The sequence below is a fragment of the Vigna umbellata genome, chromosome 3, assembly GCF_029865625.1.
Source record: "Vigna umbellata cultivar VRB3 chromosome 3, Vumbellata_1.0, whole genome shotgun sequence".
Lineage (NCBI taxonomy): Eukaryota > Viridiplantae > Streptophyta > Magnoliopsida > Fabales > Fabaceae > Vigna > Vigna umbellata.
This window is the reverse complement of record NC_142167.1, coordinates 11,967,334-11,990,512: the sequence shown is the minus strand read 5'-3', so window position 1 is coordinate 11,990,512 and position 23,179 is coordinate 11,967,334. Positions and strand designations below refer to the sequence as shown.

Genomic DNA, 23,179 nt, shown 5'->3' with positions numbered 1-23,179 from the left:
ACTTATTTTGATATAGATAGAGTTAAAACGATAAGATTAGTAGTTAGATAAAATTTGATATTCTTAAGAATATGAAAATTATGAAAAATTAAATTTATCCGTTCTATGTACAATAAATAATTTTTTGAATTCATCTAACTTTTTAATCTTTCCAACAAAATGTATACCTTTTTTCTATTTTAAAATACAGTACTTTTAGCTGCAGTATATAAAATAAATAAAAAATGATTTAGATAGTACTTGAGAGAATAACATAATAAAAAGTTAAAATAAAATATAGGGACTAAAATATAATTTTAAATTTTTCAAAAGAGCAAAAAACATTTTAACTATTAAAAAGTAAATTAAGAAGTCACAGAAAGTAAATATAATGTAAAATAAAATGAAATTATTTGAAAAATATTTAGTATATTAGATTATTTGGTTTACGATTACAAATTATGAAATTCTTCGAACAATTACCTCTCACTATTTATGTTATTCCTTTGAATACTACATACATTTATTTTGAGGGATTGAGAAAGATTTGAGAAAGAGAAAATAAATATAATAAGAATGTATAATTAAATAAATAAATATAAGATAACAATTGTAATAAAATCCTGAAAGAACCCTTCTTAGTTCGTTGACACATGGCCTTCTTGTTTTGGGAGTGAAGAAATATTTTGGACTTTGTTGTCTTTTTCTGTCTTTTGATTCTTTTCTATTAGCGCGAGTATTGTGTATATGTGATTGAAGTTGATGGAACAATGCTGAAACACACCATTGCAATCTGTGTTTTTAGATAGTTTGGATTTTTTTTTTTTAATTGGCCAATTTCACAATGTTATGTATCACAACATCATTCAAAAGCTGTATCTTTTATCACAACCTCACTCTCATTAATTTGTCCTCCTCCTCTCAATGTCATTCAAACCCTCAAAGCCTCTTCCATCCTTAATTCCTCACTTATATAGGTGTGTTCAGCTGTCAAGATCAATTTTACAACAATAATGAATAAATTTGAGTGAATTTTAGAATAAAGAGTGAGTTGTTATTTTTTCAAGGGATGCGAAGATGATAGAGAATAAATTTTAAAGTAAAATTTATAAAAGTTTATAAGAGATTTAATTAATATGATAACAAATAGCTTTTTTTTTGAGTCGTGTAATTAGTAGGTAGTATATGTACCCAATTGATTACCATACCTACCGCCAACTTAACTTTACTTATAATTAAATATTTTTTTATATGTTACAATAAAATTAAATGTTTATTTGATATTTTTTAATATTATTAACTCTTCACTTAAGTACTATATTTATAATTATACATAATTACAACATTTAAACATAATTATATACATAAACTATTTATTTAACTATAATAATAATTATATTAATTTCATTATACAAAATAACAAAAAGAGAAACGAGGGTCTAAAATTAGTTAATATCTAAATTTCAAGTTCTTCGAACTTGAAGGCTTTGCGTACTTTAGTATCTGACTCTCAAAATGAAACAATCATAAATTTTCAACTATAGAAAATATTAAAAATGAATCACTAATTTTTTGAATATGAGGTCGAGTCACTTCAAACACCTGTACAATTTCTCTTGGAATGTCGTTCGGTAGCTAACTTAAGTCTTTGTCTTCACTTCAACGTCCGGAGAGGTAATCGCCAAAGGTTTTCCAACACTAAAGTCAGTAAATTGTTCGGGAGTTCAGTGTAATGGTAATAAGTGTGCAGTAAATGCGATCACCTATCTCTTACATCTGACCTGTATTTATAGTTTTTGGCATGTGCTTGCTTGATATTAGTGAAACCTTAATCATAGCCGAATCTTAACTCATTGCCTATAATTATCATTTATCTTAATCCTTGTAGAAAAATATATTTGTCGACTAAGGTTGGACGTCTCTACTGCTGATTGTTCGGTCTTGTCTACTGTTTCTGTCACGTTTAATCACTACTTAACTGTTTTCTGTTCTTCAAGACCGTCTGACTTGTTTTGATGTGGAATAAAGATATGATGGTCTGGGCCATACAATAAAACATAAATCATGAAATATACTACATGCGAGATAAATGGTTATATTTAATCTCCACATAAAAGAATTTAAGTATACATTATAAAGAAACAAATGGACACAGATTCCATAACATTGTAACATTGTGAAAATTCATCATTCACGACCCTGCAGGTTTGGTGGAGTTTGTCCTGTTCTTCATTTATCGTCTTCTCATAACTCCTTTTGGAAGGATTCAAAACTTAGAAGGCTTCCAAATTGAAGAAATTGAATTAAAATATCATATAAAAAAAGTCGATTATTAAATAAAATAGACAGCTAACATATATTACTAATTATAGAATATGTACAAGCTTTTATAGTCTTTTTTTGGTATCACAATTCAAGTTTTAGTTGAACTAACCATTAAACTTGCATAAATTTCACACACACAAAAATATATATAACATTTATGCTTTAAATTATTGTTTCGTTCTTAATTAATTTCAATCAATATTTAATCAAATATTAGAGAAAATACAGATGTTACATATCCCGTGAGATTTTTTTTTATGTGAAAGTAAAATGAATAAATATTAATCATTCGATTTTATTTTCAACTATGAAGGTCAAAACAAACCATGTGAGTTTTTCGAAAGTCACATGTGATATTATGACAAAAATTTTAGACAGATGTAATGAAAGTCATGATTGTTCACAAAACAATTAGAAAAGAGAAAGAAATCTTTCTAATTGTACTGAATATTTTTAATTTAAAAAGAGAAGAGTTGTATTGACAAAAGAATTAGAAAAGAGGAAGGAATATTAATTACAAAAGTAGTTATATATATATATATATATATATATATATATATATATATATATATATACATATATATATACATATACATATAACTAAATTAACCACTTTCATTTATTCGGATAAAAGTCATAGTTATTTTAGTAATAAAAAATTGTTTAGGTCTATATCAAAACCTTAAAAAGTTAGATCTAGAACAATCAAATGTAGTATAGAAATAGTTAGATATAGAACACTCAAATGTTAGAGGAATTAATACAATATAGTTTTTGTATAAGTTGTTTTCTGTCCTAAAATAACTGTGACATTACTGGTTCTTTAAATTGATAAATATTAAGCTTTACTTTTTTAATTCTCTCATTAATAAAATACTGTATCAATGTTTGTATTTATATCTGATAACATTTATTGAAATGATTTCAATGTGTAAACACATTTATTGTTGTTAATACGTTTAACCAATAAAAATGATTATGATAGGGAGTAGTATTATACGTTTTAATTGTTCAATAAATAAACAAATATAATATAAGTATTAATTTGACAATTGTGTTGAAAACGAACCCAGAGAAGCCTACAAATGAAACCCCTAAACAGAAGGCTCCGTAATCTGTTCCCGTGCGTTGATTAATTTGAGATGGAAGCTTAATTACACACTCCATAACTTAATTATTGAATTAAACTTTCCTTAAAGATAAACACAATCCGGATTAGCCAGTGAGTAAGACTGCTAATTACTTTTAAAAGAAAAATTAATTATTTCAACGCGTTGGGAGCATGCAATAGGGTCACATGATGGAAGTTTTTGTGCTAAACTTTTTTAATTTGTAAAATAGCAATCATTCTATGAAGCATTTACAGATAAGAGAGTCACGGGTTTCGTTTAACCAAAGTGGGTCCACTACACCATCATCTTCACCAACATCTCAATATCAAATGCCATACGTATGTAATGTGCCATCTCACTAATTTAATATATATATATATATATATATATATATATATATATATATATATATATATATATATATATATATATATATATATATATATGTATGTATATATATATATATGCTAAGTTCAATTTTTCTTATGGTATTGCCGTGTGCACATGTTGTATTGTCTTTATTACCACTATCCAATAATATACATACATACATATATATATATATATATATATATATATATATATATATATATATATATATATATATATATATTATTTATTTATTTATTTTCATATTATTTTTATACTTAATTATAAAAATGAATGTAAATCGCGAATATTAGAACTTTTTGAGAAAAAAAAACTCAAATGCGTATTCCTCTACCTGAATTCATAAAAATATTAAGTAATCATTTTTCATTCGTTTTACTTTTAAAACGTTGATCCAAATATTATATTCCGAAAGAAAATGCTTTAAGGAAATTGAAAAAAGTATAGTAAATATTAATAATAAAATATGACACTAAGTTTTTATTTTGAAATTTTAAATTATTCTTTTGCTGCAAATATCATATAATTTATGGATTTTATTTCATTATTGTTTTTAAATGCAAATATTTTAATAAAAATGAAAAGAAGTCATATTGTTAAATCATGCTTCTAATAGAAAAATAAAGTTCTATGGATGGTAATAACGAATCTAAATCAATAATTTTTATAAGTCAAAATTATATATATATATATATATATATATATATATATATATATATATATAAATTAAGCATAATTTTAACGTTTAATCTTTATGTAAGTAAATTTATTTTTATCTCGTTATAAGGTAGTTTTTAATTGGTTGCAATATAGTGCAGATGAACGTATCTTATCGTATTATCTTTACCTTTGATATGAACAAATGGTTTAAATTGTTACAAATATTCAATAATATTATAATTTAGATTATTAATATTTAAAAATAACATTAATAATTAAAATATAATAATTTATTATACAAATAGAATAATTTTTGTAATTAAAAGTTCATACATATGTTATCGATATATAGATATATATTAGAAAATAACAAAATTATTAAAAAAACCTGAAAGGTTGACCCGCAAACCTGGCATATCAGAGTTTTAAGTCCACCTATCTATAATGAATAGCCCACTTACCCTATTTTTGAAGAATAGATCCATTTTGCCACATTGAAAAATCAATCCAGCTCAATCTTAAGTAATAAACCTATTTAATTACGTTACAAAGTCTACAAATACGTACGTAAATATTTTGAAGTTGATTACAGGCACACTCATGCAAAATATTTGCAGGCTGACCCACGCAAAACACGCAGACAGAGAAAATAACTTTGAAAATACTATCATGTCAAATAACCAATTTACACTTTTATGTGGAGAAAAATATCAATTTAAAACATAAATAAATAAAAAATAAAGTCATATATTTTTTCTACATAATTAGTATATTTTTATTCAATTACCTTAAAAACGTTCTCCCTTTTTTAAGTTTTATATATGAACCCTGTTTTATGTAAATAATATTGACAAATACTATTTTAAATCATTTTTTTAATCTTTTTAAGTGAAATTTTTATCAAAGGAAGCTTTACGTTTAGAAATTATTATCTAATATATTATGGATTTTGAAGAGGGGTCATTTAAATAAAAATGAAAATATTAAAAAAAAAGTGAAAGCCTTACTCGTATAGTGAGAAATTAAGAAACAGAATTTCTTGATAAATTTGGATAGCTATGTAATAATTGTTTGCTCGTAAATATATAATGATTTTATTATCTCGTCATTATTATATTGATGATGTAGTATTGTTTATATATCAAGAAGTGAATCAAATAAAGGATGTCATATCAATACAATTTCAAATATTTTGAGAACGTCGCAAATGTTTTGACAAATTTAGTGTTGATTGTAATAATTAGGTTATCGCTTTCATTGATTTCCTTTTAAGAGTTTTTATTTTACTCTTAAAATTTATTTTACTACAATTTTCACTTCTGCAAAACCTTCATCTCCGTTATCTTCTTCGTTTACTTCTCCATTTTTTATCCTTTTTGACCCTTTAAAAAACACTCTAAATCAGATTGAGAATTAGTTTGCTAGCCATTGAAAAATAATTCATATATAATTGATTTGGCTCATTCGTAAGTACTCTGAATTGTATCGAATCCAAATCCTTGAAAAACAAGTGTGTTTTAAGATATAAAATTGATAATTACGATTAACTTTTTATTAGAATTCTTAAATATTAATAAAACTATAACGGTTACTATCATAAATAAGGTATCCCAATAAGTCTTTATTATCATTGCTATTAAGAAAGCTAAATTCCAAGAAAGTGAACTATAGTTATTGTTAAACATATTTACTCATTAAAATGAATGATAAAAATATAAAAATTAATTATTGTAAGGTTATTTAGAATATCTTTCGATAAACTTATCCATTAGGACTTTTAGAAAAGAAAAAGATTGAGGTTAAAATGATCTTATGCATTAGTTAAGGATGATGGAAAAATTTTCAACTTTTCAAATTTAATTTTTTAATTTTTTTATTATATTTTATTATAAATTCATTTTAAATTGTTTAAAAATAAATTATCTTTAAATATTTTTTTACAGTTATTATCTTAAGGTAGTGGTGAGTAGATGCAAGCAGAGTTCATAGAGTTTGTTAGCCAGCTAAAACTGAATCATCTCATAAATTAATTTCTGGTGTCCCAAACTCATTTAACATTTTTTAGTTCTTAAACAATAGACGCCACTTGGAGTTCTAAGCATATATAAAGCACCACCGATTGCTAATAACTCGCATCCCTACAAAGCTCTGATAGTTGCCTCCTATTTTCGAGTTGAAGAAAGTAAGATATCAGCAACTACTAGAGTTGAAGATGGCTTCCAAAACCCCTTCTTCCCTTCTTGCTCTTTTCCTCACACTCAACATCCTCTTCTTTGCCATTGCCTCTGCCACTAACCCAAAGCACGGAGGTTATGGTGGTTCCGGAGGTTCAGGTGGCTCAGGAAGCAATGGAGGTTCTGGTGCCTCATGCCCTCGCGATGCACTCAAACTAGGAGTGTGTGCCAATGTTCTAAACGGGTTGCTGAACGTCACGCTGGGTCAACCACCAGTTACCCCTTGCTGCACCCTCCTCGATGGTCTCCTTGACCTTGAAGCTGCAGCCTGCCTCTGCACTGCCCTCAGAGCAAACATCTTAGGTATCAACCTCAACCTTCCCATCTCACTCTCCCTCCTTCTCAACGTTTGCTCAAGGCAGGTTCCACGTGATTTCCAATGTGCCTGATCATGGCATATACACAATTTCCTTCCATCATCGTGTTTTCTATTCATTCCTTTCATTTCTTTTGTGCTTTCTTATTCATCAAGGTGTGTGATTCTTGTACGTGCATGGATGCTTAACTCCATCTTATCATGTCACTGTAGTGTTTTCTTTTAAATAAATTCCCAATGCTTTCTTATGTAAAGCAAAACAGTCAAACATGTCCGTCATTATTTTTTAACTGAGAAATGAAAATGTTTTTACAAGTAAAATACTTCTTCATTTGTAGCCTTTCTTTTTCTTGTTGTCGATTTTGATTATGAGATGCAGTTGATCGGGAAAACTTTCGTTACCCTTATAAGTTCTGTCCCACAGAGATTCAAGACAGAATCAAAGCTTATGCAAAACGTGCACAGTTACGTAGCCCGTGACTAACTTAATTTCAGTCCACGTGCATGCACTGTTACAGTGAAGCATTAGATATTTAACCAGATCAAAATTATAGACTAATGCAGTTTACGTTTGAATTTATATTTTGGCACTGATAGATTAATATGGGGTCCTTCAACAATCTGCATCAAGAAGGTCCATTTTCAAACATACTACTTTAACCTATCCAACGGTGAAATCGGTTCACAACGTATAGGGTATATATTTATTACTTGTGTTTTGTTTTTTATTCTTCTTCTACTAGCTTGTTGGAGCCGATGCACGAGTCAAACTTTGATAGCAACAAGTATGAATTATAAAAGCTAAAACTCATCCAATAAAGTAAAAACATTCGTACAGGTTAAATGGTAAAGTAAAATATATCATAAAGTCATTAACTACATGAATCATTCATAAACTCAGTAATAATCAATCTCAAATTCAATTATTGTAATGCTGAATATCTTAATATTGCTACTGATTTGTATCAAAAGACAATATATACAATAAAAAGTTCAATAGAAAACAAACTAACCCAATTTAAAAAAATATATTAATAATTATAAGGTCAATCATTATTGTAAGCGTTTTTCACATCTCACCAAAAAAATCTTTATAAATTAGAAAAATGAAATTTAGCAGTTGAAATTAACGGTAAAAAGAAATTAATTGCAAATTTTGACTGAAATAACAACCGGATAATAGTAGTCACAAATTAGAGACGGAATCAATATATAATAACATTTATTTGTATAATGATCAAAATAGAGATCGAAAATTTTTGTTGCTAAATGTAATATTTTAATTACTAAATTAGTGATCAAAAGAATATTTAAAATATGTTTAATATGATAATTAGTGACCGAAAATATTTGATCGCTAAAACATTAAATGTAATTATATGTAGCGACTGAATTAGGGATAAAAAAGGTTTGCTAGCTAAATCCAAAACATGATTTAAATTTTCTCGTTAACTTAATCTTAACGATTTTTGAATAAAAAAGAAAAAAAAATTAATTTTATATGCATTTATTTTTCGTGGACATTTTCATTAATTAAATTACTCTTAAATCTTTGAAAAAACTATAATGGAAAGATGTGCATTTTATTTTAAAATTTAAATAGATAATGATTTGAAAATTTATTAATAAAAGTTAGATATTGATTATTTATTTCACTCAAAGTTCTATTTATCTAAAGTTCAATTTTTTTTTTAATTTTCTCTAATTTTGAAGAATCTTATACGAGACCTTTCTTATAATTGTAATTGTATAGATAATATAGTACATAGAAAACAATTATATATGTTTAAATGTATTATGAATTTAAAGTTTTCATATTTGTGTAGAATACATTTCATTTTGGCTTTATGTTACACCATATAATATCATGTATATTTTTAATCTCTTTACTACATTATGTATTTGAATTTATTGATATTTAGTATAATTAAATTTCTAGTATTTATAGGCAGGTTAGAAAATTAATTAAAATATTATATATATATATATATATATATATATATATATATATATATATATATATATATATATATATATATATAAGTACGTAAAATTATGTACATAAAATAGTCATTAAAATACATTGGTCACTAAATATTTTATTTTATTTTGTCATCGTTTAACTACCGAAAAACATTTTAATTAAAATAAAATAGTTACTTATTTACGATCAAAAGATTAGTGTCGTTATATTATCATAGTTGGTCGAATTAGCGGCCAATTTTTTTTTTAAAATTTAATAACATTTTTTCATATTAACAACCAAAAAAGAGAAGTTGTTTTTTTTTTTCAACTGAATTTGCCATGAAAATTTTGGTGGCTATATTGATCTTATGGTAGAAGGTGACCAGTCTTTTTACCGACGGATTAACATAGATATTTTGGTGCCTATTTAGCTACCATATTAAATACCAGGATTTTTGTTATCACATATTTTCGAACACTATTTCGGTCACGATCAATGTAAAGGGAAAATACTACAATTATTTGAATGCAATGTAAATATGATATTTGATTTTCTGATAAAACTTGTTTATAGTTTTCAAAATAAAAATAATAATAAAGAAAAAATATTAAAAAGAGAAAAGTAATATTTTAAGACTTTGTCTAAAAAGTAAAAATATAAATAAAAAATATAATATTTTGTCAAAAATTATAAAAAAAAATAATGCTTAAAAGTTAACTTCCTAAGTTAAAAATTATAAAGTTTTTATTTAGGGGTGTTGCTCCCTCCATCACCCCAAGTACTCTCAACACCTCCCTACTATTTTTTTAATTCAAAAAATGTTCTATGTTAATTTAACTTTTATTCACCTTTTTTAAAATCATAAATCTCCTTACACCCCCTTACTCTTCACTTTTATTTTTCTCTGATTGCACACAAACTACTTTCTCTCCTTTGTTTTTCGCACACAAACCCTAGTGACAAGTAGGGGAGGAATTGGGATTTTGAGGAGGAAATTGTGGTGAGAGGGTGACAAAAAAAGAAAAGGGTGAGTGAAGAATTATGAAGAAGTGAACAAAAAAAGGAAAAGATATGAAGGAGGCCAGAGAAACTGAAAAGGGGTGGGGTGAGAAAAGGTGAACCCTAAAGGGAGAGGAAGGGTTACCCACGAAAAGGTAGAGACATTTTGGGGTTTGGATTGACATTGAGAATGTGTGGAGTGGAGCTAACGAAAGGGAAAGGAAGAATTGTACTTTTCGTTTGGGAACAGATAGGATCGAAGTAAGATGATGGAAGGACGCAACACTCCAAAGGGAATGGGTTTGTTTATGGTTTGTTCTCCCGAGAGAACTACAGTGACACACACGCACTTAGAACGACACCATTCTAGATCATCTTCTATTATATTCCATGAGTGCATGCTTTCAGTCCAAAAAATTTTCAAACGAGGAACTGTTAGCTGCAAATATATTCTTAAGGATGTCAACATCCGTGGACGGATATCGACATTCGTTTGTTCTTCAACGGATGTCGATATTCGTGTGACATTCATTTAAGAATTCGACGCATATTCACATCCGTTTAAATATTACCGAAGGGTAAAAGAGGAATGGGGAGGTGTAGGGAGCAATGTGTGGTGGTGGAGGGAGTATCTCTCTTTATTTAGTTGCACAATCAACATTTTCAATTAAGGTTGTTCAAAAGCTCACTTTGTTTTCTAGGTCTATTTTGGTAAGAAAACACCTTATCAGCGTAAAGTTTTAAATAAAAGAAATTCATTGAGAATTTATCTCAGTTATTATATGTAAATTCATTCTTGTTATGTGTTAAGTGACTCCTAAGAAGTAAGTGTGACTTAGAATCTCGTATCAAATAAAAATGAATAACCTGCAAACTTAAATAATAAAATAAATAATCTACAATACTTAAACTTTTGTTTTAAAATTTTATGTTGATAATGATGTTATGATTTTTTATATATGAATATAAAGATAGTTTATATGTCTCATATTTCTTTGATGTCTTTATGAAAGAACCCAATAACTATAAGTCAATTGCAACAACTCACATAACAACTGCAATATATAGAGTTGTCAAACTTCAAAGAACTTCAAAGAACTCTTGTTCAATTAACATAATTTTCTTTAATAAGAGGGAGTGCTTTTTCTTGTATGTTATTGTAATAAGTTTGAAATTGTTTGTAAACAACTTTAATGTCAATATGGATTTGGAATACTCTGAGAACTCCATTCATAATTTATAATATCCTTTTATTAATAGAACCATAAGAAATTATTTTGAGTTTATGATATTTTTTTTATATTATAAAATGATAAATTATTTTAGATGATTAAAAATAAATTAATTTCATACATAACTCAATAATAAAATACTCATTCTATTTTTAACTTATTTTCAAACTATAAAACAATGAACTACAATCACACAATTTTTGTTTAAAAAAAGTGTATACTGACAAAGTAGAAAGATAAGTTAACTAACATTCTCTTATTTTAATGGTATTGTTAATCCCTGAAAAGTAGTTCTTAGTGGTAAAATAAGAAAATGAAAATAGCCGAAGGATCAGTTCGTTGAAGCAGTGAATTCTTTAATTAAGAAGGTATAGCGTTACAACAAAACATCAATTTATTTACTTGTTATTTTTCATGGTGGAGTTCAGTTAAAAAGTGTTACAGACAACAATACTAAAATTTTATGAATTATAAGTAGACAACAATACTAAGAAATTTGCTAGTAGTTCTACAAGAAACTTTGGCGCTCTACATCAGAAACTTTTTCGAATAAAATTTGTGATTTTCCTAAAATTTGAACACATTTTTTCGATTTCTCTACAATATATAAGCATATTTTTTCAGATCTTTATGAATTATAATTCTAAATGAAAAACTTATCTCAATGATTGTCTTAACCTAATATTAATTATATGTTTAGTCAAAATTGTTTTAAACGACTAACTTTACGTGTTAAAATCAACACCACATCAATTTTGCATGAGACATTTTAAAAAAAATCAGTTATTACATTCCACTGGCCAAAACGCGTGGAAAAATAATAGATCTTAATATTAATTCTTAATCACAACTTAAGTCAATAATTACAGACTAGTTCACACAAAATGAGTATGTAAATGAACTTGTTTTTTTAAAATAAAAATAACACAATAAGGTAGTTTGAAGTAAAGAATAGCCTAAGTTTTGTTGAAATTAGTAGTTTAATAAGAAGGGTTGGCCAATTAGGAAGAGCGAATGTGAGGATATGATTAAAAACATAATAATAGGTATAAGCCTATTAGTGAGTGGTAATGTGGGATTTGATAAGCTGTCGGGTTCACATTTTTCTTGTTTTAGAACTTATCGGTGTAATCTGGAACTTCCAAATTTAATACAAAGACAATTTTATCCTTTATTATCAAAATCAGATCCACCTATATTCTGGTCCCTACATCACGAGCCACAACCATCCAAAATTTCGAGATAAAATTCTCATGTTCACACATGCTCCATTTCAATAACTAAACAAAACTAGTCTTTTTCTTTTATGTGAATGCAAGTATTTTAATACGGTATCTATAAAAGATACTAAAACTTAGTACACATAATCCTTTTAGAAATATTTAATAAATAATTTTTAGAAATATGTATAATTCGACTCAAAAGTTATCTACATTTAATATTTATTTATGTTAATTTCAATTTAACTAATTCTAATTTAATTTACTTTTATTATTTACTTAAATTAATATTGTTTTTTTGAAAAAAATTCAGATTTATATTTAATTAACATTAGTTTGATTGCTATTAGTCGTATTTATTTAAATTAATATCAATCAATTGATATTAATATAATTTTTTTAATATTATTGATTCTTTAGAACTTAATTAATATTATTATGCATATAAATAGGGTAATTCTTTAGGTATCGTGTATTACTCTATTTTCATTTGAGGTTTGACGATATCTATTTCATGTACTTGTGTGTGAAAATTGTAAATGTGATTCTTTTATTTGAAAAGGCGTGTTTAAATAAAAAAAACTCGTGTTTCTCCTTTGTTATATAATTTAAGATCATGATATCGCATTCAAGCATGGTACAACTTTTCCAATTGCTAATATCACGTAATTGCTTTCATTGATCAAACATAAAGATAGATCGTAATTAAGTAAAACAACTAATTAAGACATTGATACCATGTGTTACGTTTTTTCACACTTACACATCATAAATGGTTTATCATACGGTAGTTATATGAATTAAGAAAAAAAAAACGAGAAAGGTAATTAATAATACATGAATAATAATTATATAAAGATATTTGAAGTCAAAATCGCACATTTTCAGGGAAGAGATTCAAAACTTGTGTAATTTAATCTTAGTCATTATTGTGTAAGTTATAATAATGATTAATATTTCTTTCTTGCACTACCATACAAATAATCTCCTTTGGGAAATTTTGAACTAGCGAATGTCTTTGATAACTCCTTATGAATGTTTTTGAGAATTGGAAATCAGAAAAAAAAAATCTATTTGCAAAAGACATTTTAATGAAGTTTGAATATTTTGAATAAAAAAAGTGAATACAAGAAAATTAAGTATGTATATTTATGAGATTTATAGATCTTTTATGAGGCTTGTAAAAATTGATCTTATCAATAAAATATTAATAAAAATAACAACTTATTATATATATATATATATATATATATATATATATATATATAATAATAATAATAATAATAATAATTAATGAAATAATAATAATAACATATAATACCTTATCTAAATAATCCTAAATTAGGAAGATATATGATATAAAATAATTTCAAACATAATAAAATTACCAAGATTTGATAATATATTTTGTTAATATAAAAAAAAAAATTCACCAACAAATATATTTTATTATATTATTTAACCATTTTAATAGTTTTTTTTTCTTATTAATGAAAAATTAGAAATTAGAATTAACGGCAGGGTATAGTGTTACCACATAATAAATTATACATGCATGTGGTGTATATGTATACATTAATTTCTATAATAAAAAGCTATCTCTTAACACGATGTATTGTATTACTTGTTTACATTAGTAAAGAGTAAAAGGATAAAAAAAATTATAATTATAGTACGGTAACATGTTGAGTTTGTTAAGGTAAGGTTAGTTACTGAACAACTCCTTGTTTTTATTATAATAACTTAGGTAGATTAGAAATAAAATTCTAATTCCAAATTTAAGAAACTATCGTAAGTTTCCTTCTACTTAATAATGGGTATTAACGAATTAGTTTAAAACATGATAATAGCTATAAGCCTATTGGCCAGTGGTAATGTGAGGATTTGGTTGGCTGTCGGAAAACACCTCTCTGGAAGTTCCAAACTTCAAACAAAAATACAATTTCATTCTTCACATGCACACCAGAATAAATTGGAAAGTTATAATTGGAAAAGGTTGGCAAAAGTATGAAAATGGTGTAAGTTTTTCAAAATTATAGAAATAACTAAAATAGACAAGTTGCCCTAGTTTATTATGACACTGTAAAGACCTTCTATTAAGATGTACGATTTTAAGAAAGAGTATTTAAGTTAAAGTTATGTAAAAGTAATACAATCTTAGTTTAGTTTTAGTAAAAGTTGTGTTATATTAACACGACTTCAATTTAAAAATACTCTGAACTAAGAAGTGTTATTAATACAATTTTAATTTTAAAAATGTTTTACAGTAAATCGTGTCATATTGGTATAATATTTTCATAATTTAATTGTGTCATTTTAATATCTTGCAAAAAAAGTTAATTATTATACATGCATATATAAATAAGTCATAAAATTTATCGATTTAATTAACATATTTCGAGATTTAAAAAGTAAACAGAGTTATTAAAATATCAATTTTTTTTTACTTCATAATCGTAAAGAACATCTAATAATAAAATTCTGTAAGTGTTTAAAAACGGTTATTATAGACTCTGACTATTCACAGTGTGAATTAAGTGAACTAATTAGAGGCTCATGTTTGAGAAGAGTTTCCAGAGAATTTTGGTGAATTTACAGCCACAATTAGTGCGTTAATGTTCAGAATGGGACCCGCCATTCGACGTGCAAAAGTTAGCGATTGAATAATTCTGGGGATTGTAACCGTTTTACGGTGTGAGGAATCAAATGACCAAAGGATCCACTCATTGATCATGGCACTCCCTACATGACAAGTCACAACCATCCAAAACCTAATTTTAAGCCTTTCCTCTGCCAGCTAAAAATATTCTCAACTTCACACATCATCATATACATAATTATTCTTAATTTTAGTTGCCAAAATAAAAATAGGGATCATCAACTAAGCTTATTCTGATTCAAAAATCACTCCAATTATATTTGCAATACAATATCTACGATTCACTTATTTTTAACCCATAGAGAATCTTTACAGGTAATCCATACATATCTATTTCTTTCGTCGCTAACAAAAAAACTATCAGCACTTGGATCAGTTTTGTAAATATATTTAATTTTAGGTTTTATGCGTTACCCATATGGTATATAAAACAGACGAACTACTTGCTAATTTTTTAATGAAGTATGATGATACGATCCTTGGCACTTGAGCACCCCAAGAGCACTATATAAAGCAACCATCCATTCCAAATTACTTCCATCATCACAAGCAGTCTTCTCCTAAGCATTAGCATTTGGTAGTGATTAGGAAGATAAAGACAAAGCAGTGAGATCAGTTTAAGATGGCTTCCAAAGCTTGTTCCTCCCTTGCCATTTTCCTCACACTCAACCTCATTTTCTTCTCACTTGTCTCTGCATGCGGTAGTTACTCATGCCCTGGTCCAAGCCCAAAGCCAAAGCCAAAGCCAACACCCAGCCCCAGCCCCAGTGGCTCCTGCCCCCGTGACGCACTCAAACTAGGTGTATGCGCCAATGTGCTCAACGGCTTGGTTAACGCCACCTTGGGTCAACCACCGGTTACCCCTTGCTGCTCCCTTCTCGATGGCCTCGTTGATCTTGAGGCTGCAGTCTGCCTCTGCACTGCTCTCAAAGCGAACATTTTGGGCATCAACCTCAACCTTCCCATCTCACTCTCCTTGCTTCTCAATGTTTGCTCCAAAACTGTCCCACGTGATTTCCAGTGTGCTTAATCACAACATATATCATATCGTCTTCATCTACTTTTCTACGTCTGGATTTTCTTTTTCTTCTGTCAAATTTCATCAACCTGTGTGTTTTCTAATTGATTGTACGTGCATGAGGGTTAACTTCTCCCCCCTCCTTATTCCTTTTAGTTCCATGGTTAGTGTGTTGTTGCAATAAGTATAAAGTTCCTGATGCTATCATTTCTGTAAATCGTAGCCTGGGAACCAAACATGATGAATATGGTGTTTTTGAGACATGATTATTTTACAATAATCCTTCTTAATTTGTTTCTACCTTTTCCTTTTTCTCCTTTCTTAGTTAAATCCCTTGGCCTTTTCATTGAACTTAAGCTTCCCGCAACAACATAAAAACAAGTTCAGTAAAAAGAATTAACGGAAAGCAAACAGTACACACTCCTTGTTAATATGTTACATATAATGGCCATAATATGGATATATCAAGATGACATAATCAAGGATCGGTTGAAGATGCTGAACATAAGAGACTCTATTTGGGCCACAATTTCTATTTGCATTACCGTAAAATAAATTATCGCATGTCTGAAACCATTGCGCAACTTGTATGTCGTTTTCCCCCCCTTGGACTTACATGTAAGGAATCCGAACACAAAACTACATATTCGGCACAAAAACAAGACAAATAAATAAACTACTTCGTTACTTTACTAAATTATTGTTAAAAATAGATCGGATGGGAGATCCAACATATGTAACTACGACCTGAATAACTGTCTTGTGATCATTTGAGTTTCATTGATAGTGATATTGACACTTAAAAATATTGTACACAATTACCGTTGTTTCACTTTTTTTTTCTTTCTTTTTTACAAATACTTGTATCTCGAAAATACTAGACAAAATCAAAAAACTTGTTCAAGAAATATTTCCTTATAATTTACCCTTCACATGTTAATTACCGGGCTATTTTTAAGTATATAAAAGGTATAATTGTTCCGACTATATCAACCGTACAATTTTTTTAACTTCACCACAACATTTCTGAAAATGCATTATCAATATATATTATGCAGTAGCAATGATTTAGTATTTATTTAAGCCTGTGCGTTTTATATTTGTTTCAGAGGAATAACAATTAAGGTCGAACACCCAGCTTGGCCTTAGACTAGTGAATTACTTCATCCTCCTTTGTTGACCAAAACACTAGGGTCATTAAACACCATTATTACATGCCATAAATCTAACTAATTAGGTTGTCCTTAGTATTTATCCAGTAACTTCAAAATTAGACTCCATGTGCAAATGACACTCACACATCTCATACGAGACTCATCAGATGAGAGACGAGACAATAAGTTCATGATAAAAAGAAGTTATGAAAAAAATTGTCAGACACCTTTTATAAATCTTTAAACATGACAATTTCTGTCTAGAATGAATAATTCATACATATTAGTTACCATTATATTTTATAGTTAAATTATTTTGATTACATCATGTTGCAGATTAATTAAAGCTGGTCATGGATGCGTTCTTGTTTGGGAAATACTGTACATTACTTTCACCAAGTCTATGCCAACTAGCTTTTCAATTATGGGAGCACTATTTGTCCCGTGACATGCAACGTGGATAAACTAGAAAAAGGAAAAAAATACGCTCTCACTCAAGAAAAAAATGTCGGAGTGGATTTCCTTTTCCCTTTCCTGTCGCACTTCATACAAACCTAATCATTTCATGCTACGGAAATCTCATTCCCAATATTCGATCAATACAACCACAAAGAATTTATCAGACAAATCACGTCAAAAATCAAAGTTCCTTATAAATATTTTATTGTCTTATAAATATAAATGAAAAGTCAATAATTATATAGGATGTTCGAGTCAAGAGCAGGAAAGCATTCAATATTTATCTTTCTTCGGCTTTGAATCTTCTATTTATCTAGTATTTTTTAGGTTGTAATTAAGTTTTTGTTAATCAAGAGTTATCAATTCTATTTTTTTATTGGAAAAAAAGTATATATCTATAAAATATACAAAACAAGAAAATAAATGAAAGTTTTTGCCACGGCAAAAATACAAAATTTCAAAACATAAGTAATATTTTTTTTCTCCTCGTACACTATCTTTCTCTATTTTCTTTCTTCCACTCCCACTTTGTCTTTCTCACATAGTAAATCCTATGTTTCGTCTTCCTCTTTATCATACCCTATAACTATACTGCCTTTCTCACTCGCCAACCACTTCGTGCCTCTGTCACTCCAAAACCCTACTACACACCATTTCAAGGTTTGTCGGAATTTAAAATGGTGTTACAATGTTGTAAAATATTTGTTCTTTAAAAACGTATTATACTATTTTATACTCTCTAAAATTAAAATTTTCAAGCTCTCTATTCAGCTTATTGTCATGTCTTGCCAAACCAATGCATTACGTTTAGTATTGGAGTTGTTGGACTCTAGCATTCACAAAATATGGCAAGATCCGAACCTTTGGAAAGAGAATGGCTAAAATTTGAATCTTAAATCCTTTCTCATTTCAAGAACTTTTATCCTGTATTAGAGTTTGTGATGCTCGTTTATAAGACTTAAATTGTATCTTCTTTGGGCAAAATACAAGTCTGTTACGAGTTGTTACTCTTTATGATATTCTTTTTGCGACTTAAAGTTCATCTATTTTGGATAAAGTATTCAACTTTAAGCTTGTTAACACAGTATTTTCTTTTTATCGCGTGAAAGTTGGCATTATCATGATTCGAGTTTCAAAACATTTTTAACTTTGTTTATGTTTATGTTGTTCTTATCAAGACTCTTTTAACATAATAAACTAGAACTGTTAAAAAATCAATCATGTGGTCTGATCAACTGAGTTAATTATTTAGTAAGTCAATTCAATTCGTCTTATTTTTATTTGTGAACTCAAAAAGTTTGAGTCTATTCGACTTACTATAGGTTAATGGTAGGTTAAACGAATTGGTTCATTCAATTAAAAACAATCACAACTTTTTTTAATATTTAACCAAAATCCAAAAGTGTAAAAAATCTATGTTTTTTTTTTCTTATTTTAGACAATAAATAAATCACTCATCTTAAAAAACTAAATCATAATTTTAGATAAAATATAAATAATCGAAAAAATCAATCAACATATTTATTTTAAAGCTTAAACTTCAATACAATCCAAATATAAAGCTAAAGAGTAAATAAAGTGTCATAGGCATAGTCACTCTCTCTCCCAAAATTTATTAAAAAAATATTGCTTATGTTTTGAGTTGGATTTTTAAAGTGAGGTAGACCTTTTTTATCTGGTGAGTGAACCTGACTCAACGCACGTTCAACCATAGATTCTTAGTATATTGAGTTTATTTTTGGTTTGTATTGAAATTTGTAAAGTTTTTTTAAGTCAATTTGATTCAAATTTGTAATAAATCGAGTTGACTCACGAATTTTAATCTTTTTTTTACTGTTCTTAAAAAAACTAACTTATTAAAGTTTTTACTATTTATTGATACCACTTAAATTGTCTTTTATCAATAAAAAAAAAGTCATATTGTTTCTTATATTTTTTAAGCTTAAAGTTATTTTATTTTGGGCAAAATATTGAAGTTTAAATATATTAACATAAAATATCTTTTTTCAGCTTTGTTAAGTACTTTTTTCTTTTATAGAATTTGTTAACTAAGTTTTCAAATAAATCAAATGATTTTGTATCTTAAATAGTCACTTCACTTAAGAAGAGTGCACAATTAATTTCCAACCAATAGAGATTGATCTACCCTTCAAAACATTAAAAAACGTTAAAATTGATAAATGAGTAACAATGTGTAATGTGACAAAATAATTGTATTTTATAATATGTAATAACAATGATTGATGTATTGTCTAATATGTAAGGACAGTGATTTATCATCACTTAAATGTTATTTAAAGAATTAAGGAAATAATAGTGCCACAATTGGCATCGTAGAAATATTCTACTTAACAAGTTTTATTAGACTAAAACATTGTTCTGGATGTGTATTCTATATAATAGTTTTCTTTTTAGTTTAAAATGTATATTTTGAAAATGGTCAAATCTTCATTGTAAAACATTCACGTAATGATGGTTTTTCTATTATTCACATTGGAGAGTTATTCTACATAATATATGGTGATCAAACTCAAAATAGATAGTGCAACTAAATTTGTAAATTACTGTATTTTATTTATTATCTCTAAACATTTAAGGCATTATGTATTGTGTTTGAATGTTGATTATTATTATAGATAATAATTTTTGATGTATTACTCAAAATGTGTTGTAAACATTTAAACTGTATATATTTTTATAATAACTCATTTGTTTTTAAATAAATTAAAATGATTGACTTTTTATACATTTTAAAGAAGGTTAATTATATTTTTTGTCACCGAACTCTCAAATGATTTTGATTTTTCGTGAAGGAGCATTAGTTGTTTGAGAATGTCCCAAATGCAGGACGTCTTCAAAATCAGTAGCCAAAGTTTGTGGATGTGGAGAAACATTGTTTTGTTATTCAATTATTGTATAAAATAAAATACTAATGAAATCTTAATTATATTTTCATAAATGGAAATGTTAGTCTATATACACAATATAATATAACACTAGAACGTTCTAAATCGTATCGTATATAAACCAACAAAGTGTTTATATTATAAATGTGATAATATAAGAATTAAACCTCAAAAGTAAACAAATAACCATCTTACACTCATTATCACTTGAAATAATCACCAGCTTAATTAGGGGATGCATCATAAGTGTATATTATCAGCTTAATATATAATTAAAGGAATCAATTATGATTAATTCTTTCAATTATTATGTTCAGTTGGTCATACCTAAAAGTAGCAATTCTTATAAGCCTTAATAATGAATTTCATGTGTCCTTCATTAGGATTTGTCGAACTTTATTTGTAAAAGTGTAATTTATAAGATTGTGATTTTCATGTATCCCACTGGATCTAGAATCCATGTAACTAGTTCTAAATTAATATTAACACACCATACAAGCAAGTAAATAATCTAACAATGTCCACCTTATAGTGTTGAAGAAATTTAAGAAACTATAGTGTATTATTTCTCTCTCGTGAACATTTACAACAATATTATTTTTAGAAGAAATTGATTAGGTAGTATTACTTTTTTAGATTTTAATTCTCACTTAAATATCAATAACTCGATTATGTGATTGGTGATATTAATTTTTTATCCCAAAAAATTTGGATAGTTTTGTTGATGGTTTCCAAATTTTAAAATTATATTTTTAATATATTAAAAAAATTGAATTTACATCAAAAACTAAATTTGAAGGACTAGAATTTATTTAAAGACTGACATAATTAAACATTTCAATAAGATTTTAAAAACTACAAAAGAGCCTTCTTAGAAAAAGAATTGTGAACATATATCTTAGCAATCTCATCTGAAAAAATATAAAATTAATAAAAAAGTACAGAGAAAAAAGAAAAACTCTTTAAAACATATACACAGGTGATGAACTCTCCCAATGTTGGTGCGTGTGCGTCCACGTGATCTGAGAGACCACAGACGGAGAAAACAGACAGAGCATGAATAAGTGAATAAGACATTAAACGGATTTTGTAGCAAAGAAGTTAACTCGAAGCCCTTAACTCAAAACAGGAAAATTTAAAAGTTACGCGCACCGTAATTAAAGCTAAACACATAGAAATACGAGTTATAACATAAACCCTGAAACCCTAATAGAAAGGAAAGGGACATACATATTAATCTAGTAGTACTAAGCAGTAACAAACTAGAACTGGCCATGATGATATCAAGCATGGAATGCTATGAAGTAGTGCATGCATACATGCAGTGGTTCAGTACAAAGGTGGACAAACAAAACCAGGAGGAGGAGTCTTCCCACAAGTGATCAAAACTTGAAGTGCAAGAGGTAGGAAGATATTCAGGTTCAGAAGCTTAGCCCGAATAACGGTGCAAAGACAAATTGCAGCTTCAAGGTCAAGCAACCCTTGTATTACGGGACAGCACACGTTCTCCGCTGGGTTCCCTATTCCCACGTGCACCAATCCCCCGAGCACGTCCAAGCAAAGTCCCAATTTAAGGGCATCAATTGGGCATGTCCGATGCGGCGGCGAGTACGGCGGTGAGCTTGGTGGAGGGTAAATCACAACCGGCGGGGGCACCACAGGAGGGTTGATTATGATCGGTGGGAGAGGAGGGGATACTTTTGGCGTGCCTCCGCCGTGATGCGGTGGGTGCTTGGGGTGACGTGGCGGAGTGCAATGACCACATGCATATATTGGTGGCAAAAAGTTTAACATTATTACTTTGATGATGAAGAACATGGCTTTAGCCTTTGATTTTGGAGACATGATAGCTCTGGGTTCTAAATTCTTCTTATTGCTGTTCTATGTATTGGGTTTGATATTCCGAGAAGCGTAAGTGTATATATATGGAGTCTGTGATATAAGTATATGCTTTAGCTGAAAATAAAATTGAACCTTGTGCTGATGAGTATTACACGCGGCAGCATGTACATAGAACATCGATCCACGAAGGCTTCTTCTAAGTGACAGATAGAGAGAGGTAATTGAAGTTTTTGGAGTTTTGTTTGGAGGGTTTTCGAATTTCGAGAGTGACTCCGTGACTTGTTCAGTACGATCCGTGAACTGTTCAGAGTGCTGAAATCTGTGTGCAGTGTCGCAGATTTCCATTGTATTTTCACATAATTTGTTTTGCAATATTCGGCCTCTCTGATTCATATGACAGAGCTCTGAATATGTGACAGCGAGAGGTAGAGAAAATAAATGAATCACTAGAATGAGTAACACTAATCATCATAATGTGAGATGTTTATTTTACATACATAATTCAGTCAAACTTCTTCCTTAATAAATACAACAAAAGTATCATAGCCCATTACAAAGTGAAAGTTTTGGACGATGGAGCAAAGCATTCAAACAAGAACAAGGTGGATCCATTTAGCCGAATGCTGTTAGTGTCAAAACTCGCAAGTGATAAATTATTATTCAACACAGTCCACAATTAACTTTCTTCATTTTAACATAATTATTTTT

At 28.1% G+C, this 23,179-nt stretch overlaps 2 protein-coding genes and 1 pseudogene across 2 annotated transcripts; 2 read left to right on the top strand and 1 right to left on the bottom strand.

Annotated features, from left to right (window-relative positions):
* Positions 1-6,589: 6,589 nt before the first annotated feature.
* LOC124823417 (putative lipid-binding protein AIR1 pseudogene) lies at positions 6,590-7,337 on the top strand (annotated as a pseudogene).
* Positions 7,338-15,617: 8,280 nt separating this feature from the next.
* On the top strand, positions 15,618-16,410 carry LOC124823418 (putative lipid-binding protein AIR1). Its single transcript, XM_047295610.2, has one exon. It carries the CDS (start codon positions 15,715-15,717, stop codon positions 16,120-16,122), a length of 408 nt encoding a protein of 135 aa, XP_047151566.2. The 5' UTR covers positions 15,618-15,714; the 3' UTR covers positions 16,123-16,410.
* A 5,376-nt stretch (positions 16,411-21,786) lies between these two features.
* On the bottom strand, positions 21,787-22,542 carry LOC148201654 (cortical cell-delineating protein-like). Its single transcript, XM_088108646.1, has one exon. The coding sequence runs from the start codon at positions 22,472-22,474 to the stop codon at positions 21,959-21,961; it is 516 nt and encodes a 171-aa protein (XP_087964772.1). The 5' UTR covers positions 22,475-22,542; the 3' UTR covers positions 21,787-21,958.
* Between the last annotated feature and the right edge of the window lie 637 nt (positions 22,543-23,179).

Excerpts from the sequence above, each read along its gene's own strand:
- LOC148201654 (XM_088108646.1), bottom strand. The coding sequence starts at position 22,474 with ATGTCTCCAAAATCAAAGGCTAAAGCCATGTTCTTCATCATCAAAGTA.
- LOC124823418 (XM_047295610.2), top strand. The coding sequence starts at position 15,715 with ATGGCTTCCAAAGCTTGTTCCTCCCTTGCCATTTTCCTCACACTCAAC.